The sequence below is a fragment of the Meleagris gallopavo genome, chromosome 2, assembly GCF_000146605.3.
Source record: "Meleagris gallopavo isolate NT-WF06-2002-E0010 breed Aviagen turkey brand Nicholas breeding stock chromosome 2, Turkey_5.1, whole genome shotgun sequence".
NCBI classification, from domain to species: Eukaryota; Metazoa; Chordata; class Aves; order Galliformes; family Phasianidae; genus Meleagris; species Meleagris gallopavo.
In genome coordinates, this window is record NC_015012.2 from 62,796,435 (window position 1) to 62,817,618 (window position 21,184).

General features: G+C 36.9%; 1 protein-coding gene across 1 annotated transcript in view; it reads left to right on the top strand.

The window, feature by feature from the left end:
* MAN1A1 (mannosidase alpha class 1A member 1) overlaps window positions 1-14,377 on the top strand; it is a gene marked incomplete at its 5' end in the record, with an annotated part of 79,869 nt that extends 65,492 nt beyond the window's left edge. The window contains 5 exon segments of the mRNA XM_010707467.2: window positions 3,348-3,408; window positions 3,411-3,566; window positions 4,356-4,528; window positions 9,555-9,670; window positions 10,871-14,377. Of these exon segments, the coding sequence (XP_010705769.2) occupies window positions 3,348-3,408; window positions 3,411-3,566; window positions 4,356-4,528; window positions 9,555-9,670; window positions 10,871-10,997 (633 nt within the window).
* Between the last annotated feature and the right edge of the window lie 6,807 nt (window positions 14,378-21,184).

Genomic DNA, 21,184 nt, shown 5'->3' on the forward strand with positions numbered 1-21,184 from the left:
AATCTTTGTTCAGTCTGTCCTGATGGCACTTAAAAGCTGTGTGAAATTATCTACTAAAAAAAAAAAAAGAAAAAATGTTTTATGTTCTGTTTAAAAAGTGCTCACAGATTTAACCTGTAAAAGTATTAAAATGTTTAAATTGAACTGTTTAAAAATGCCAGCGGATGGATATTGAATGGCTGTGGTACACTGAATATAGATTCTGAACTGATAATTGAAAGATAAGTGATTTTTGTTTATTAATTACCTTAAAAATACTGCAATATGCTAATGCATTATAAAAACACTACATTATTCCAGAAGTAGTGCTTTATCAATATTTCAAACTAAATTCTGAAATCCAACTGTACTTAAGCTGGATTTTTGGGGAAAAGGGAGGCATTACATACATCTTAAAGTAAATACTGTCACCTGTACAGTTTATAATTTCAGAGAATACATTAATTAATAGTTATGGTGGGGATGTTTTTACGTGTTGTACTCATGCGGGCTATAGATTTATTAATATATAAATCATTTACATTTTTGAGGCTTTCTAAATATGCTGATCTTTCATAATGCTAAATATTTTTACTATCAAGTTCTTTGAGCACCTCAAGTATTGTGTTCAGTTTTCGGCCCCTCACTACAAGAAAAACATCAAGGCCCTGGAGTGTGTCCAGAGAAAGGCAACAAAAATGGTGAGGGGTCTGGAGCACAAATCTTATGAGGAGAGGCTGAGGGAGCCACTCTAAAATTCAAACTCTGCAATTATACTGAAAATAACAAGGCAATTTGAGAGTCCATAGAATATATAACAACTGCATAATTAAAATAACTTTAAATAAAATGCTTACATTGTGAAGATAACTATAAATAAATATAAGTACTAGTTCTTAATAGGGCTCATTAATAAAATCATTATAATGTATACTGTTCTCTCCAAAGGATGAACAATTTGGAAATTGTTTATATTTTGCAACCTTTTAATATCAGTTAGCATCAGGTTATTTTTGAATGCTGGCTTCTGAAATTGATTTTAAAATTTCTCCAATTGATGTTATCTTTTTCAGTTTGACATTTTATCCAGAGACAAAAAAAAAAAGAGGGGAACAAAAAACATAACACTGAGAGGCTTACTGGTATATCAAAATCCATTTTCATGCTAGAATAATAAAGTCTGGTGTGGTTCTAGTACTTCTGAATGCGTATGATCACTGTTATTTCTGTCAGGTACAGCAATGCTTCAGTTTGTCTATCATTTAAAAAAGGCAATATAGGTAAATTTATTTATCAATCAAATTTTAATTTGTTTGTTTTTATAAAAGGTTCTTAATCGATTGTTAAGTGACCAACAGCGCAACAGGCATTAACAGAATTGTTGATTTGATGAGATGGAGATACCCTGCTGAAAGATCTAATGAAGCGTCACTAAATTAAAACTTTTTCATTTCTGAACTTGGTTTTAGATTACTTATCCTGGAGAATGCCTCAGTCGTCTGAAAGCTATTTCCCACAAAACAGTTGTGTGTTCTAGCAATAAGGTATCCTATTGGAGTACACAAACTGTTTTACAAAAATGTTACAGCACACTGAAAGATGTTGGAAGCTTTCCAATAATTTCTATCTCCTCATAAATTTCACCTGTTTATACAGCAGTACATTTTGTAGCAGATTCCATGAACTCTGTTCTATCAGTTCTTTAATTTTACATTAAAGTACTTCATACCCAATGAGATAACTGAAAGAAAACACATTTCAAAGAATATTATTTTAAAAAGCTGTACCTAGGTAATCCACTACTAGTTTTCCAACCTGATAGAAAAGCTTTTTGGTAATGCACTTGGAATACATGACTACAGTTATCTTCACATCACCTTAACCCCTGTAATTCTTTCATCTTCCACATTGGAGTATGTTGTTTGGATGCTTAAGGAATACATTTCTCATCCCTTCCCCCTTTGTGTTTAATTACTCTTTCTATAGGTTGATTTACACAGGATTTGTTTAAAATACAGAAAACTTCATTATTTACTGATGCTTTAAAATTTAGGTATGTTTTCACTTGACATCCAATGCTAAAAGTATATAATCCATGAGGAAACAAAAAGATTGAGTATCTTTCTAAGACAATAGCGGGCCTGGAGGCAGGCAGAAAACACCCTCACTAAGTGCTTTGCACTAGTGCTAGTGGAAAACAAACTATATCATTTGATGTGACATTCTTGCCCCCTCACCCCCCAAAAGAGCTGTGTAGTAAGTAAAACCTGTAGAATTATTCTGCTGATGCTTCTGATTTACAGCAGATTTTTTCAAGCTTATGAAACAGCCTTTACAGATGTTTAATTGAGAAGAAATAACTATAATCAATGCCTTCTCATTATTACACATTGTTTTTAATCCTGGCTTTTTTATTAACAGTTCTCTGTACTGATGCTTTATTAATTTTCTTTCTCTTGTACAGTGCATGCTCAGTACTGTTTCTGGATCTCATGATTTCAATAGAATAAACCAGAACACTGGTGGTTAAACTGGACGTGTGATAGAGATGTTAATTTCCTCTCTACTACCCTTTAAAGGCAATAACTTAATTTGTCTGTGTGTTTCTAATTAATATGCTCCCCTACATCACCACCATTGTTTTAATTCTATTCCTCTGAAAACATATGGATGTTTTTCTAGATTTGGTAATCAGTAACCAGACATTGCTATCAGCACCCACTTCTAATTCTTTCCCAGAGATGTGTTTCTTCTTCTGCTTAGTTTTTGTTTTTTTTGTTTTCCCCTAGAAGTCTCAGAGTCTCTGCTCTTGATTATGGGGGGATTCAATCTTGGGGGGAAATTCATTGGTCTTGGTTGGGAGTGCCATATAGTCCCAAAAGCCCAGCATTGTTTAGTACACTGACTCAGATGTTTTGAATATGAATTTAGACCTGCATATAATACACATGAATTTATATGAATAAACAAATTCGTTCTCAGAGTTCATTTTGGAAATATGGAAGCTAAAGTAATTGCTAATCATTAAAAATGAAATTATCTGAAGGTGTTCAAATTAGGAAGGAGAAGAAAAATATTATCTGCTACTTTACTTTTTAGGCCTTTTGTTTAAACTACACTGTGTAAATTGCTGAAAGTTGTGGCAGTGTTAATCATCATTACCAATGTATTCTAATCTATGTTGATTTAGCTACACTTTGAATTTGTGCCAGTTCATCCATTTTACCTTATAAGCAAAGGCAACACAGAGAAAAAAACAACTGACATATAAAACAGTCTTAAGGTCTCTGTTATCTGTCTTGGTCTTTCATGCTTTACCAAGTGGAAACTTTTGATGATTAATAGTAATAAATAATGTGCTTCCATAGGCCATAGAGACCCATCTCATTCGAAAATCAAGTAGTGGACTGACATACATCGCTGAGTGGAAGGTGGACTGCTCGAACACAAGATGGGACATCTGACTTGTTTTGCTGGAGGCATGTTTGCTCTAGGAGCGGATGGAGCACCTAGTGACAAGACAGGCCATCACATTGAGCTTGGTGCTGAAATTGCTAGAACTTGCCACGAATCCTATGATCGTACAAGTAAGTACAGTATCAGAGAGTTTGGTTTTATGAAGGCAGCCATCAGTGTTTAATTCACAGTGGTGAATAAAAGTTAAATCATAGCAAAACCTCTTCATCCTTTCTCTGATAAAATGCTGCTTTGATTCAGAAGTAACTTTAAGAATGGCTGCTTTGTTTCATAAATAATTTCTGTACATCTGAATTATAGCTACTCACCGTAGTAACTCTAACATTACAGCTTTTTTTTCCATGTTGCCAATTTCTTCATAGCCAAATATAAGTGAGGGAAGTGATCTGTTCATTTATGCATCATTAATTGTGCTTTATGCGCCAAAAAAAGAAAAAATTATTCTCGATTCTATTGGTACAATACTGCAAACAAAGGATTGCACAAAGAAACTGAATATCTGTGCAGGAAATTTCTTTGGATTCTTTCATCTTATAAAAATAACCCTGGCAGCATTTCAGATCCTAGAGTGTATTATCAAGTTTAACAGAGAAAAGTGAATATCCTCATCTTTTAAGGAAAACCTAATATGTTGCTAATTATATAAAATTGCTCAGAATGCAAATGTTAACATCACTGTTCAAACTGGAACTGCTGTTTAAGGCATTGATAAAAAATAGCTCTTGAGTATTGTGAATTATTTGCAAAATATTAGAAAAAAAACTGCTGTATCTGTCAAAAATTATATGCATTTTAGGTAGCATGCCTTGTGTGGTATGAAATGATAATTAATTTGGCAGGTTACATGATTTGAAACCTTTTAATGCCTTTACTTCAGCATATGTTTTTATATTGGATAGGTATGAAACTGGGGCCAGAAGCCTTCAGATTTGATGGTGGAGTTGAGGCCATTGCTACAAGACAAAATGAAAAATACTACATCCTACGACCTGAAGTCATAGAGACCTACATGTACATGTGGCGGCTTACTCATGACCCAAAGTACAGGCAGTGGGCGTGGGAAGCTGTAGAGGTAACGTTCTAGAGGTTTCTTTTCTTACTAAATTCTAGTATCTTGGTATGTGAGCTATTGAACAAAATCTGGATTTTGTTTAGCAGTTGAAGAGTAAGTAATCATTTTAAATCTGTAATATCAACTCACATTTCCAGAGATTTACTAAATGAAATAAGATGAATTTTGACTGACTCATCTCCTGTTGGTATTGTATACTTGAAAAATACCTTGTGATTTTTCTTTATTAAATATTTCCCTGATCAAAGTCATATTTGAATGTTCTGCTCAAGATGGTGAGTATTGCTGCATGTGGACGGAAAGTGAAAATATGATGTATTTGAGTCTTGGACATGGAAATAAGTTCTATGAAGTGTATTTTCTATAATATAGGGATGAGATCAGGAAAGCCAAGGTGCAGATGGAATTGAACTTGGTGGGGGACATGAAAAACAACAAGAAGAGATTCTTTAGATACATTGGGCAGAAAAGACAGGCAAAGGAGAGTGTATCCCATCTGAGAAATGGGAAGTGAGAGCTGGCCTCCTCAGACATGGAGAAGGCTGAGGTAGTTAAGGAGTTCTTTGCCTTGTTCTTCATGGCCAGTCAGGCTTCTCATGCCTTTTGTATTCTTTAATCAATCTTACTGTTGGACATGATACCATTGGATTTACCTTGTTTTGTCCTCCAGGCATGGGCTTATATTATGCTTCCAGAGTTCACTTATTTTCTCCTCACATTGATGTTGTACTTCTTAAAATATCTGCCTATCACTCTTTGTCTGAGATTTTTAAGTGGACTGAGGTCTTATGAGAAGATTAAGGAGGCTAAAGAATATTAAATTTTGTGGCTCTGTATTCTAAAGAAAAACACAAAGAAAGAAATGAAAACTCTGCAGTGTTTTCTTATCAATGACCCCTCAGTCCTTTGCAGAGCTATTGCCTTCTGGGGTTTTAAAATCATTCTGTTTGTCAGTTTGTCCAACACATCTTTTTTTCTAGGAATGTATGATTGTAACTCTTCAGAATGGCCTTCAAGTAGACGTGGAAGCTTGCTCTACAGTCAGGGAAGAACACATTGACTTGTTGCACAATTATCTGTCCCTGTGAGACCCTACTAGAGAGCTATTACTAGATTACAATTCCATGTATCTGGCTGCAACGTGACATCTGCAGCTACCTGGCTCCCCATACAGCAACAAAAATCTGTAATTGTACTTCATCTTCACTCTCTGAGATACTGAATGTACTTCAAATTTGTGCAAAAAGAGCATTTCAATTTTGGTTATTAGATACTCATAAGGAATAAAATTCATGATAAAATCTGCTTTCCATAGTGAAAAGATACTGATTTCCAACTCTTTATTTCTTGTATATTCTGTGCAAATCTACATCTGCAGTCAACCCTCTATTTAGCTAGGTAGGGTGTAGTTATTTAGGAGGATGTGTTTACTATCTTCAGGTGTTAGCTGCATATGTCTTTAAATGATGTCTTGCTGAGTTACTGATTCCAAATCTCTTCTTTTTTTTTTTTTTTTTTCCTAAAAGCCTCTACTATAGAGTGCTGTTCCATACTTTCTTCTTTCCTAACATCATCCATATGCATACATTTTCATACTGGACTCTTCCCAGGCAGATTATAATTGAAATGTTTAAAACTACTGTTTATGGAAGTCATCCCACTAGGCTTCCGCAGTGCCAAGTGTACAGTGTTCTTTCTCCAGATGCTTTTCCTGACTCATTGTTGCTGTCCACACTGTTAATATTGTTATAAACAATTAAAATGTTTTCCTTATTATATTCTTTTCAGTTGATTTGTTTGATTCAGTTTGTTTGTGTTTATTTCAAGTTTGTACACTTATTTACCTTCTTACTGCTCTCCCTATGTTCCTTGTTTAGCATTCTTGTGGCTACTTTAGTCTAGCTCTAAAGTAATGCTTTAGAGCCCATCTGTGGCAAATGCAGCTGGTCTCATTCTGTACAAGCCTATCTTCCATTGTCTTAATGTACAGCTGCATGTTTCACAAAAACAGATCTTGCAGAAGCTATACAGTCAGCTGTAGGTTTCAAATATTTTCTCTCCTGTGATGTTTCTAGCTCATACAGCTCCACTTCATGATGCTTTTTTTTGTTCCAGCATGTGTCGTGATAATTTACCACAGCTACTTCACAAGTCCATAGAATTACCAAGGTTAGAAATGACCTCCAAGATCATCCAGTCCAACTATCCACCTACCACTAGTATTTCCCCACTAAACCATGTCCCTTTGTATAGCATCTAAATGTTTCTTGAGCACCTTCAGTTCTGCTCACTCTTGCTCATTCTTGCACCAGAGAACACATCACTCTATCCTTGTGCTCTCTGGGAGTTCCCTACCCACTGAATATGGGAATTCCAGTTACTAGCACTGTTTTCATTAAGAGAAAGCAGAGACCTAAAAAAAAAAAGGAGGGGGAGTGACAATCTGTCCATTTGCTGTAGTCTGAAAATGCTGAGTTTTAGGTATTTCATGTCCATTTTCAACTCATGACACTGACAGTAATAATTCATGTTTGTTTTCTAGTCCCCATGTAGTAAGAGGCTGCACCTGTGCCATGATCATGAACTGTTAAACTCTGCAACACAGAACACATCTTTTATTTTAGTCTCTAACGTTCATAGTCTGAAAAAACACTCTTGTCTCTCCATTATTTTGTACTCTGGAGGCTTGCTTTCCTACCTCAGTTTGTCCAAGATCTGTATGTACTTCAGTTTCTGGAGAAAATGCAATGATAACCAACAGCAAAATCCACTTCTTCTGAGTCAGAAAGATTTCATCAGCTTAGCTCATGAATTATAATTTCTGCATTATAATTATGGCACGTTTTGAATTCATAGCACTTCCTTTGTTTTTTTCTTTTATGAGACTTTGAGTCTGACAGCTGGTTCCCACTTTATTTATGTTTTCCATTACTAGCATAACTGATCTTAGCCACTCTCATTTTCCAAGGTCTACTAATTTAAAATGTGTTAAGTCAATTCTCCTCACCTACCACTGATGCACAGTAAGTATGAATGTCACTGTGTTCTGAAATGGAAGGCACAGGCGCAAAAGGACATTCCTGCCAGATAAAGAGTGATTACAACAAATATATTTTTTGTGGTACTAATACCAGATGTTAACATTTTTTTTCCCATTAGTGTAGTGCAAAGTAGCTTTCAGGGGTAAGATGATCCACATTTGCACAAAGCAGATACCACCAAAGGGCTAAAATGGTGCAGGTTAATCTCCTATTTTTTATCACAGCAGTGTATTCAGTTGTGTATATGGTATCTCTCTACAATTAACTCTGGTGATCCTCATGAGGAAAGCTCTAACTACATATTAGAGCATATAAACCCAAAAAAGCAATTTGTTTTATTTTGCTTCACCCTGATTAGAATGCAGATGTTTCCTTGAATACTAGCTTTATCCTTCAAGTTCTCCTTCTGCTGTGCCTCAGAAAACATAATCTTGTGTTTGACATTGAAAATCCAGGCACAGATTCAGCATTTTGAATTCATTGCAGGTTCAAGTAGATGAGAGAAAAGGAATACCAGCCAGGGGAAATTACTTGTTTAAACTTAAGTATATTTGTCACTTAGTAAAACTGTCCAGGAAAATTAAAGAACCCTAAACACAAAGAGAGAAGAAAAATAGGCCTGTTATATTTTAAAGGATCTCTTCTGGAGAAAAATGTCTTTTAAATGTACAATAGGCAGCTTACTCTAGTGAAAGCTATAGAGAGCCTGACATGCAAGCTAAATATATGCAGATAGCTAACCATACCTCCAGCATCAAGGAAATATAGGATATCTACTCACAGCAAGACACAGATCTTGAACAGGTTTTAGAGCAGGTGGAAGTGATAGATACTTCAGTAATCATTAGTGACGTTTAGTCCCATCTTTCATCAGAAAATACTTATTTTGCCTGCTCGCTTGTTTTCAGGCGTATCTTTCTGCCTTTTCATTAGTTTTTGCTATATGTGGTTTGAATCGAATTTTCAGAAAGAAAATCTATACATCTCATAGTCACTTCAGTGATATTTGTAATAACTTCAGAACTGGAGGAACTAGATGTCTGATAGGATTAGAGCCTTTCATCTTCTTCTCAGGGTTTTGATGAAGCTCCTGGTATTTCTGCTTGAATGTTGTTACTCCCATGCCTATTTCCACAGTGATCGCTATGTTGCAGAGGAGGGTGGTCCTGAATTGACATAGTCAGCCATCATGTTTACTGTCGTTTTCCTTGTGAGAAATTATTTAGAGGTGAAGACCATTTGGATTTGTTTTTGAATAATGAGTTGTTAAATTAAATCATTGTAGATTCTCTCCAGGATATTTACATTGTCTGGTCACATAGCTTTCTGCCTAACAAGAAACAAAGATTTTTTCAGAAAGTTTATAGGACCTAATGCAGAAAGAAATACAGTCTCAGCCCAATATCAGATGTTTCCCTATCGAAAATGAAATAATTGAAAAAGAAAAACCAAAAAAGCCCTTAAGAACTTACACAAGAAATGGACAGTTGGCTTCCCCTTTCCAAAACTAAGGAAAAGAAAGGAAAAGACTGATCTTAATCGTAGTATTCAGTTCAATCACACTAAGTTGTAAGCAGTAAAATACGACTGGGAAAGGTGTCTGACAGGATCTCTGAATGCTGTACAGACAAGCCTATGACAGAGAAGGTACACTATCAAAAATAGAAAAAAGAAAACAATGAGTAGTACATATATATTTACACTGACACAACAGTATACATTTCCCTCTGAAAACTGGCTTGTATTCACTTATTTTATGAATTTATCATTTTGATTCTCTTCTTTAATGTAAAACTACATGTGTGTTTTAAAGAGATTTCTGTCTGGAGCTCTATCTAGTTTTAGCTCTTGATCAAATAAAATTGTCAGAAACTCATGGTAGTTACAGTGTTATTTTCAAACAATCAGAATGTGACAGATTATTCATATTATTAAACATCTTGTCTTTTCTCTTTTTTTTTTTTCTTTCCCTCACCTGTTTTTAGGCACTGGAAAAGCACTGCAGAGTAGATGGTGGCTATTCTGGCATTAGAGATGTTTATAGTAATCATGAAAGCCATGATGATGTGCAGCAAAGTTTCTTCCTTTCGGAGACACTCAAGTAAGTTAAGAAAGTTCCTTTCATTAATATCAAGTAGTTCTGTGTATCATCTTTACAGACAAGTATTTACCATTAGTACCCTTGACATTCATTTAACAAAATCTGACTGAAACAGTAGAGCTTTTCTTAGGTGACAGGAAGTCAAATTGCCTTTTTTTCCCTCTTCTATGTCAGGAAAGTAAATTCTATGACTTTTGAAAATTATCTTCTGTTAAAGAAACTCAGTAGCGTTTGGTGAGAAATTACATCTACAAGCATTGATAGGTTTTAGTTACATATGCCAACACCAGGGAAACAAATTGAGAGCACAGAGGACTTAACAGGCATATATCACGTACTTTCCGTTTTAAATCTGTAGAGTGAGGGGGAAAAAAAAAGCAAAGTTGCATGGTAATCTCACGCATCCTGTTAAGAGGAAAAAAATAAAAGTCTTTATTATATACCGCTGTCTCCAAAATTATTAATGGAGTGAATAAAGTTTTATTTAGGTGATCTTCAGAGGTCTCTTCCAACCCCTATGATTCTGTGAAAAGCCTTCACAGAAGGATAGTGATTCAGAATAAATTTTCATTTAGTAAGGAGAGTTTCACCCCTAAGATGTCTTTAATAATCATGTTAAAGAAGCTACTACCCTGTACCATTATACTAAATAAAATGATTTATTTATTTATTTATTTTTATTTACTGCTGGCTTTGATAGATCCTGTCTTAATAAATGTCTATCCAATCTTTTGGTCCTAGTGCTAGGACTTAGCTTTTATTCTTCAGAATTCCTAGGCCAGATGTTTCTCTCAGAAGTAAGATAGCATTGGACTATAGTGTTTTCATTACTTCACCCTGATAAATTGAACATTCAGAAGGAAAATATATATACATAATGGTTATATACAATCAAAATAATATGTAATAACATTACAAAGGATAACGTGGAAATGAGATAAAGTAGTATTCAACCTTGATGGCCTCTATCAAAATAGAGGAGCTGGGCTGTTGGTCTCCACTGTTATTGCCATTGATTCCAACCTGAGTGGAGTAGCTTTGTGCTAAACTTTATTATGCTAGGACTTAATACTTTCTGTTTTGTCAGTGGTTTCCATTGATAGATTCATCTACAGAAATCAGGCATTCATGTTTTCTTGAAAATGATTGTTGTTTCACTTTCTTGATATAGTCATATTTCCTGCTTTTTTTTCTTGCCAGATACTTATATTTGCTATTTTCTGATGATGATCTTCTTCCATTTGAGCACTGGGTCTTCAACACAGAGGCTCATCCCTTCCCTATTCTTCGCAAAGAGAATGGGAGTAAAGAAGAAAAAGAAAAATAGATCGAGTTTTAACTTGTTTCATTCTTTATGTTTCTTTCCAGGACTTGGGCATGTGATTTGATTTTAAATCCTTGAGTTAAATTTGTAAATCAAATGTTTTGCAGTCTGTTTTCTTTAACAGTAAATATTTATGAATGGACCCAAACTCATAAAACTTCAGTCATCAGCTGGACCACTTTTTAGAAGAGAAATACATCTGTCCAGATTTTGCTAGTTTGCAGTGTAATCTTGGCCAAAAAGAGCAGAGGGTCTGCATGTTACTAGTTTCCAGTTATACTTTTAATTTGACTGCAAAATTTTTTCTCCTCCATGAGGAGATGTCTGCTTTAAGCTGTAATATTTTGCCATGTTGCAAAAAGCCATATTGAATTAAGTATATAAAGAGCTTTTTTCTTTTTCTTTTTTTGTTCTATGTTAATTTGTTTTGTGTGTCATCCAAGACAAATATCGTGATTGTGAAGCCTCTTCTTATGCGGGTCTATCATTAAAGTAAAGTATCTGATGTATTTCATTGCCAATGAAGTCTACATAGGAATATTTTCATCTCATGCAGACACAACTCTGAAACTGCAGTATATGTTGGAGTTAGTCTCAACTAGTTTTAGCACATTAGTTAGCACAGTAGTTTTTCAGGTTTTTATTAGACTATTACTGTAGAGTAAATAATTTCTTCCCGATTCTAAGTGGAGTTATCCTGATGCCTTTAGTCAGGCCAATATGGAGAAAAATAAGATAATCATTTCTTATTAGGAAAAGGAGTCTTGCCATCTTTATGTTTTTAATCCAGTAGCTTTCATTTGTTTAGATGGTAAAAAGACAAAACTACTCAATGAATTTATCATTGAAGTTGAGCTGAGAATTATACCAGAGACAATTTGGTTTTCCGTGACTTTCTCAAGCACTCAGACTGGTTCAAACTCAACACTAGTCTTTGTACTTTATTGTCACAAAGCAATTTAATATATCTTTATGAATAAAATCAGATATTCAAATGCCTTGAAGAAAACTCGTCTCCTTCAGAGAGAAAATTATCCAGCATAGAATTAAAGCTTTCTGAAAGCACCTACTCTGGCTCCTGTAAGTGTCAGAAATGCAGTATGTTGTAAAATAGTCCTTAGATTAGAAGCTTAGTTTACTGAGAAAGGTAACAGTTTTGCCAAAAATGTTTTATTTTGTGGTATCACCAAAGGGAAAAGAATCAGGCACAATTAATTCCTTCTTTTACTTAAATGTAGCTTGGAGTGTCTTACATTGTTTTGAAGTCTACAAATGTTTTCACTCAGTGAAAGGATGAATTTTATACATTTTGAGTAGAGTACAACACCTGGCTTCCCATTCTGAGAAAGTGCATTATGAACTGATTTGATTGCAACAAAACAAATGGTTCTGATCAGTTATCTATTTTAAACCTTGTAAGCTGTCTATCACACATACCCAGGGTAGCTAATCAGAGCTGAGGAGACACGGTTGTTTAAGCATTACAGAGTACATTTTACTACCTTTTTCTCTACTGATATTGGTTTGCAGAATAGGCTTTACTTATGTGGAAGCCAAAAGCAAAGATAACATTACATTTTTATATATATTGGAGGCTGACCCATAAACTTTACCCTCTGGAGTGTTTAAAACATCACTGCCTATGTGGTTACACTGCAGCAGAGAGAGAAGACAAAGTCTGCCATGTGGGCTGCAAAAGACATTTCTACAGGGGGCAAGGCAAGAGTATCTCCAGTGGCACTGATTCTTCTTTCAAAGGCCTGGCAGAGCTGTGCAGTCATAGATGGAAGTTAACAGAAGGACTCCACTGAGCCTCTGCGACCCAGAGCAGGGAGAATGAATATAAATATATGTACAGCTGCCTAATATAAAGCCTGCTTGGATGGAATCTGCAAGTTGGCTTGAGATTTTTTGCTCTTGTGCAAAAGTATTATATTTTTAATGTCTCAGTAACAGCATGAGAATAAGTGAAGAAGAAATCCTTGGCCCTCCTCTGTTGAAAAAGCGGAATTCCTGCTTATGTTGATAATCTGAAATTTGTAACTGTGAAGTACTGGAGTATTTCACTGTATTTCTTCAGAAATTTATAAGGGAGCTGTTTTTTTTTCCCCCAGTTACAACCGACAAATGATAGCTATCTCTCTACATACACAATTATCTTCCCTCTTAAAAAAAAAAATATATATATATATATATATATATATACTTTTGTCTTATTTATCTTTATTATGTCACCTGCTGCTGCCAACCACATGATAGCACATGTGCTGCTATAGGCCTCGTTATCAGTTAAATGACTTCAATAACTCAGACAAAAAAGCAATCTTTGAGAAATGCGTTTTGTAAGCCTCTTTTTACATGTTCTTCTTAACAATGGTATGCTTCCCCCCAGATGTGTCCAGTGATCTTGTGTTTATTTAATGAGCTTCAGAGAAACAATGGAGAACCTGATAAGCTTTTCTTGTTTCAAAAAGCAGGCAAACACAAAACTGTTGTATGCATTGGGTCCTATGTGCTTAAATACGTGTCAGAACTGTTTACTTGTAATACAGACGTTCAGTATGAATATTTTTTAGTTTGATAGTTATGATGATTTGAAAGAGCACAAATTTGATGTGACTGGTATTGGTATTCAGGTTGTATGTACAAACTGCACTATACTGTACTTTTTGTAAACAAATGTAAGTAGACAAGAAGATTGTACAACGTGTAGATCTGCCAACTGTAAGAAAACTTTTCATAAAATGAGAGTATATTTATTTTGTTTTTATTTTTTTTAATAACCCCAAAACACCAAAGCTAGCGTAATCATTTTGAAACAGTCACTACTTACCAGCCGTTGTTAGATTGCTGAGATAGCATTCATTTTATTTCCCATTCACTTAACTAGCTGTGTGAAAGTGGCTAGCAATGGTTGCTTTGTGTTCCCACTCATTCATAAGACCAAAAGAAATTGCATTATGGAGGGGTATAATTTTTGCGTAAGCACGCTTGCCTATCCTCTTTCCACTTCTCTGTAGCAAAATAACACATTTAAATCTGCATATGTTAAGTCCTAAGAAATAAGTCATTTTAAAAGGCAACCATACTGTTTCATGGGAAAAAAAAAATGTTCTGATCATTTGTGAAATATGTATTGCATATTTGTTGATTGTACACAGATTTTTGCAACGTCCTATGGCTCACTGTTTCTATGGTGACTTCATCATACATATTTTCCATTTCTGAGACATTTAAATTGGTTTTGATTTTTGCATATTCCATTTAGTCTTCTCATCTTTATATAAATCCTGAAATTATGAAATACGTAATAGATCAAGATGCTTAATTTTTAAGAACTTATATTTGTAAAAATTTCTCTATTGTGAATAAAGTCTTTTAATATATCTGTTCAACTTGTTCTAATTTTTCCTAAGTACACTGCAGAAGTAACTACAGTAACTTGCTGCATAGCCTGGTTTGGCTGCTATACTCATAAATTTTTATCAGCAGATTGATTACACACAGATTAGTACTCTGTATTCATTTAAATACTTGTGTTAATACTCAGTTAATTTTAGTTAGCTCATAGAATCACTACCACAAAAATCGGTTTCTAGAATTCAAAGAAATCTGTTCTCCCAAATGTATTTTGCTAGAAAGTAATGGAAGTGGGAAGCTTGGAAGTCAGACAGCAAGCAAAGCAAAGTGAAGGTCAGTCACTCAAATTCACATTGCAAAGTGCCATTTAGAAATGCCATTTAAAAACAAGCACGTGGGTTGAGATGACAAGTCTGTCAAAGAACCCAGTGCTACACAACATGTAATGAAACACTGTTGTTAGCCCATGCTCCAAAGGAGAGAGGAATAGTTGTCATAAGAACTGTAAACTACACTTTGTGTCAGAAGGCTGTGCCATTAACATCTCTCATCTAAACCTTGAAATAACAGCCACGCCTCATAGATAAGCTTGTTTTCTCTGACTAGTAGAAACCGTCATCGAAAGATGATAGTAAAATAAACTGCATGATTTCACAGAACAGTCTCAGAAGCATCTATTTTTATCTAAAGACTTACTCATCACACCTGTGCAAGTAATTTTTCAGGGTAGCTATTTGATCTAGTGTTTCATTTTTCCAGCACAGCTGTGCATGCACAATCTTCATAGTGGACAGAGAGCAGCCCCTGCCTGTAGCTGGCTTCAGGGTCACATAAAATGCTGCTTGATGAACAATTTAAACACAAACTAATTCAACACTGAGATGTAGATACAAGTGTAGGTTTAACTTTTGGCTTTTACGTGCAGTTTTGTCTCCTTCTTGAGCAGTAATTGGATGTTTCATGTAGTTTCTTTTCTCCCAAAGGAAAGGAACTAGGACTGAGTTGATTATTAGTCAAGATGTCAAGTGTCAAAAAGCAGGCTGCCAAACCCAGGGAACAGTCCCCCAGCCTGAGAGTTCATGCACGTCTATCAGGAGAAAGCACAAAACAGGTTTTTTGCTCACTCTTGGCTTCATGCATTTTCACGCGTGCAAAGTGGTGGCTGCCACATGTGATACAGCTGCAGAACAGGTCTAGCTAAGAGACCAGCACACTGTTAGCATTCAGCACTACTCAGAAATCATTGCTTTGCCTCACTGTTCAGGTATCAACTCTGCTACCTGCATCATCCTCTGATTAAAGTCACTGTAGATCAACCTTCCCTTTGGAAGCCCTTCTCTGAAACTCTCATACACTTTCCAAACTTTCTGTGCTCACCTCATGGTGGATTTGTGATAGGTTCTTTGCCTTTCAGTTTCCACTTTGATATTTTACAGGATACTCTCATTACTGACATTTTGTCCTCTCACTTCAGTTGTGCATTGCCTTCACACTATCATTTAGCATAGCACAGAGCTACTATTAGTCTTTACTACCTAACAGTACAAAAATATAAATAAATCATCAACATGATTTAATCATACTATCATATTCTGACCATTAAATTATCTATCATGGAGTATAACCGTAGGGCACAGGGATTTGCTGTATTGTAGAAGCTCTGAGAGGCACACATGACGGAAGAGCCCAACATTATTTATTATGTAACCCATGTGAAATATTTAAAGAATTTTGGTGCTGCAAATTAGTGATCCTACAATAAGTTAGACAAAGTACAATGGGTGACCAATGGGCTGATGGGCTAGGCTCAAAGGCTTATACTAAATGGGATTACATCAAGTTGGCAGCCAGTCACCAGTGGGGTTCCATGGGGCTCCGTTTTAGGGCCAGTTCTCTACAGTGTTTTCATCAACAGTTTAGATGCAGGACTCGGTCATAGACTCATAGAATATCCTGAGTTGGAAGGGACCCACGAGGATCATGGAGCTCAACTCCTAACTCCGCACAGAACTTCTCAAGATTAAAACCCAGTGTCTGAGAGTGCTGTCCAAATGCTTGAATTCTAGTAGCTTGGGGTTGTGACCATTGCCCTGGACAGCCTGTTCCAGTGCCTGAGCATCCTAAGGTGAAGAACCTTTCCCTAACGCTCAACCTGACCTTGCCTGACACAGTTCCATGCCATTTCCTCACGTCCTGTCACTGCCACCAGAGAGCACAGCTCAGCACTGCCCCTTCACTCCCCTCATGAGGAGCTGTATGCTGTCATGAGGCTTCTCCTCAGCCTCCTCAATGTTGAGCAAATCAAGGAGTCTGAGTCATTCCTCATACAGCTTGCTCTCTAGGCCTGTCACCAGCTTCATAACCCTGTTTTGTACCCTGTCTGATAGTTTTATGCCCTTCTTATGTTGTGGCACCCAAACCTGCACCCAGTGCTGAAGGTGAGGCTGTGAAGAGCAGAGCAGGACAATCCCTTCCCTCACCTGGGGTAGAGTTGGCTCCTTGAGCTGCCAAGGCACACTGCTGACTAACGTTCAACTTGCCATCAAATAACACCTCTAGATTTCTTTCCACAGGGCTGCTCTCTAGCCTCTTCTCCCCCACTAGGTATGTATACCCAGGGTTGTACCCTCCCCGGAGAAGAATCCAACACTCGCTCTCATTCAACCTCTTACAGTTGGTGATTGCCCAGCCCTCTAAATTGTGATCTCCTGTGAGGCCACTTTGCTCTCAAGACAGTCAACATCTTCTCCCAGTTCTTACAAATTAGTGCCACTTCTTCCTTGAATTTTAAATCACTCAACTTGCAGAAAGATCTGAAAGACCTGGTATCAGCCTTTCAGTATCTAATGGGGGGCTATGAGAAGGAAGGAGACAGGATCTTCAGCAGGATCTGTTGTGATAGGACAAAGGGAGATGATTTCAAACTAGAAGAGAGATTTAAATTGGATATAAGAAAAAGTTTATTACAGTAAGGGCAGTGAAGCACTGAAACAGGTTGCCTAGCGAGGTGGTGGATAACCCATCCCTGGAGACATTCAGGGTCACAGTTGCACAGCCACACTGGGTAGGGCTCTGAGGAACCTGATCTAGCTGTAGGTGTCTCTTTTCATTGCAGGGGAGCTGGACTAGATTGCCTGTAAGAGTCCCTTCTAACTCAAACTGTTCTGTGATTCTATGAAAAGAAATAATAAAAATAGATTAATACCCTTGCTTTTTTTGTCCAATTGTATGGTAAAAATTGTGTGAAAATTTTTGGCTACATGTTGCATACAAGAACCTTAAGCTTTGTCCCATTCCTTCCACTTGCAATTTAAAATATTACAGCAGCCTATTTCAAAAGTAGACTGCGAAGAACTGCAGAGCAGTAGGGACAAAGGAAAAGGAGGAGCAAAACTATGCCCAAAGTTGTATATACAAGGTTTGTATTTCCATTTGAATGAGGTTTGGCTCCTTTGTTTAATAAATAAACTGCACACATTTTATGTTACTTTAAATATTAAGCTACAGTTCCATGGTACATAAGTAAGCAGAAACGGGACTAGCTACAGAAACATATTTTGCATGACAATTCCAGTCACTGCAGTTTATATAACACTGCTCAACCTACAGCTACTTGAGGATTTAGAAACGTCCCAAAGATACCACCCAGAGATGGCAAGGTCAGCAAGAACAAATTAACACTGCAACACTCCATAGGCATCCTGGGTAGGAGCTGACAAACATCAGATCACTGAAGCCTAAGGAAAGCAAAACAAACTGACTCAAAATTTCACAAAGGGAATTTATCATCCAGACACGTTTAGTGTGCTGAAAGGGAGAAGAGGCTTAACCAGCCAGCTCGAGTGACTTAGAGCTCTTTCTTGGTGGCTCAGTAACCAGGGACCTCATGTTCTGCCTGTATAAGGCAGAGTTTTCTGCCAGCTGGCATGGCTGCCTGTGTCACTGGTGTCTCCTGGCCTCCCTTCTCCCAGCCCCTCACCTGTAACCCAGCTGATTCCAATGGCATGGCCTTTTGTCCTGGAACCATGTAGCAAGGAGGCTGTGACCACTTTGGAGTCATCACTGGTGAATTTGAAGCACTTAGTTTCAGCTGGGACAATTTCTTCAGAGTGACTGCTATGATGCTATATTTTGTTCCTGGGTGAAAAACAGCAGTGATAACACACCAATGTTTATAGCTGCTGCTAAGGACAGCTGACTTAAACTGGCTGAAGGGATATTCCATATCATATGACATCAAGAAGAAGGAGTTTTGAAGTGCAGATTCATCTGGCTCTTTTGCTGCTCAGGGGGCTAGTTGGGTTAGCAAGTGGGGAGCAATCATTTGTGCATCACTCGTTAAATACATTCATATGTACACACACATACATACACACAGTCATAACTACCACTCTTTTCCTTTTCTATATCTTAGTAAATAGTTTTATATCAACCCACAAATTCTACTTCTTTTAATCCCAGACTCTCTCCCCCATATCACTGGGAATGAGGAGAGTGAGCAAATGACTGGGCGGTGCTTAGTCAGTCACCTTCTACGTTAAACTGTAGCAGGCATCTTCTGTTCAAGGAAGGGCTGCTGCTCAGTCTGAAGAGAACTGAAACCTACTAAGACTATGGTACAAATCATAAGGAAATGTCCTCTATTCACTGCTGCTATACAAGAAACTGAGGGCACAGCTAGCTCAGGGAGTAGATTTGCTATCTGTAAGAACCTATGGCTCCTTGGCAATGCACCATTTTCAGTGTCACTTTTAGTTAGAAATGTTTTTTCCTGTAACCAACACTGTCATCTTTTGACCAGAAAATCCATCCAAAAAACCAGAGGCTCAGGTACTCACATGGGCAGTGAAAGATGCAGGTCAAATGTCAGTAAGAGTTGTAAAATGCCACCCCGTGTCCTACCCTCCTGGACCTCCCTGCCCCACTGTGGTGCCTACTTACATGTTGTCTGAGCAGGGCCCAGAAACAGGATCAAAGTGTCCAGGACTCTCAGCTGCCCGAAAGGCAGGAGCCTCACACAACACCACTCCAACCAGAGCCAGAGGGAAGCAAGCTTACCTAAGGCTTGCTGCAGTCAGGGCATTTCTCTGGAAACTCCTTATCTCAAGTAAGAGCACTGCTTTATTTTTCTCCAGTACTTTCATTTAGCAGGAATTTACCAAAAAGTAGCTTCAAACATGCATTTTCCACTGCCTTTACAGTGGAAAACCAACTCTCACCACGCTGATCCAGCTGACTGGGAGCCACAGTACAGCATACACTGACCAAGCAAGCACAGGCCAAGCAAAACTTGCACAAAAACAACCCTCTGGTCATGCAGCCCAGAAACCTGGGCTCAGTGTCTTGGGTCGTGTGCAAACAATGCCAGGAGAACAGAAAGAAAGGAGGAGAATTACCAGGCTGAGAGCACAGGAACTTCAAAGAAAAATGCTAGAAAAACCTTCAAGTCTCTTAAGAAAACTTATTTCCTCTTTTTCTCACAAAGCACTTTTCTACCATAAGTATCATTGTAAGAATACGGACAGATAGAAAACTAATTAAAATACAACTTTATGGTCTGGTGGGACAGAGACAGGAAAAAGTGAGTTTATCATCTTATTGATCACCTCTCTCTTGACACCCACAGATGCAAATAAGGGGGAGAAGATAAGGTAGGACCTACATAATGAACAATGAGTCAGCAGGCTTCCCCAGGGTCTCTGAGCCAGGAGGGATCTGAGCAATTTCTGCAATGGCCCTTGACTACTGTGGTAAAATTTCCATTGCGGTACTCAGTTCTTGAGTGAAGCCAGTTGGTGTTGCACCCACATCTACAGATCTGAAAAACTGTATTAGGTTAAAGGAAATTAAGGCTACAGAGAAAAAAATAACTTGGCATTCTTGTTTCACATTTATCTCTGAATAACCAGCAAAGTACAATTTTTATTTAGATCAGAAATCGAATACATTTGTCCAGTAAAATGCTGCTGTCCACATATTACTTTAACTCAAAAATGGAATGCTTCTCAATAAAGAAGAAAAATCTCGCAGAGTGTTAGTGTTTTACATTATATTTACAGATGTAAGCAATCCTTGCAAGTATCCACTTCTGCGGCAAGATTTGACAGACTTTAGCATAGAGCTCTTAGCATAGAGTCTCAGCATATAATTCTCATTACTTGCTGTACAAAGGCAAAAGGAGGAGGAGAAACAACCTCATATTGAAGTGATTGGATATTTTCTGACTGTAGAGTTAATTGGTTGTTCATGATCATGAGTTTTTTGAGGCACTCAGTCTCCTCTCTTTATACATACACTGTCATCATGATGGGCTAACTGGAAATTTTCTTGCATCAGTGAGCATTTTTCTCTCTCAAAGTAACTTATACAGGAGAAAAAACAGCCCAATTTCAGTCAGCAGCCAAACTCCCATTTCTGTGTACTTTAGTGAAGTCAATTTTTCACCCAGAGAAAACATTTCATACAATTTTACATGGAAATTTATGAAGCAGATATAGCCTAGGAAGCACTATGAAAAGAAAGCATAGGTGCTTTGTCTTTTCTTTTTATTAATATCCTACAGATGATCTATTTTTAAAATGCAGTTATTTTAGAAGATAAACACTGTGTGGATTTATTCACTTTCAGCAAACTATACATTTTCTTATAATTCAGAACTATGTTGCACCAGCTGAAAAAAAAAATCAGTGACTTCATTTCATCTGATATTTGGCTTCTTTAGTTAAAGTGTGCATGTCTTCATATGAATGGCTTCAAAAAATTTGGAGCTTTATTTTCTCTATCACTCTCAAATATTTTCATCCATCACATCTCTGGCTCTTTTCCAAACT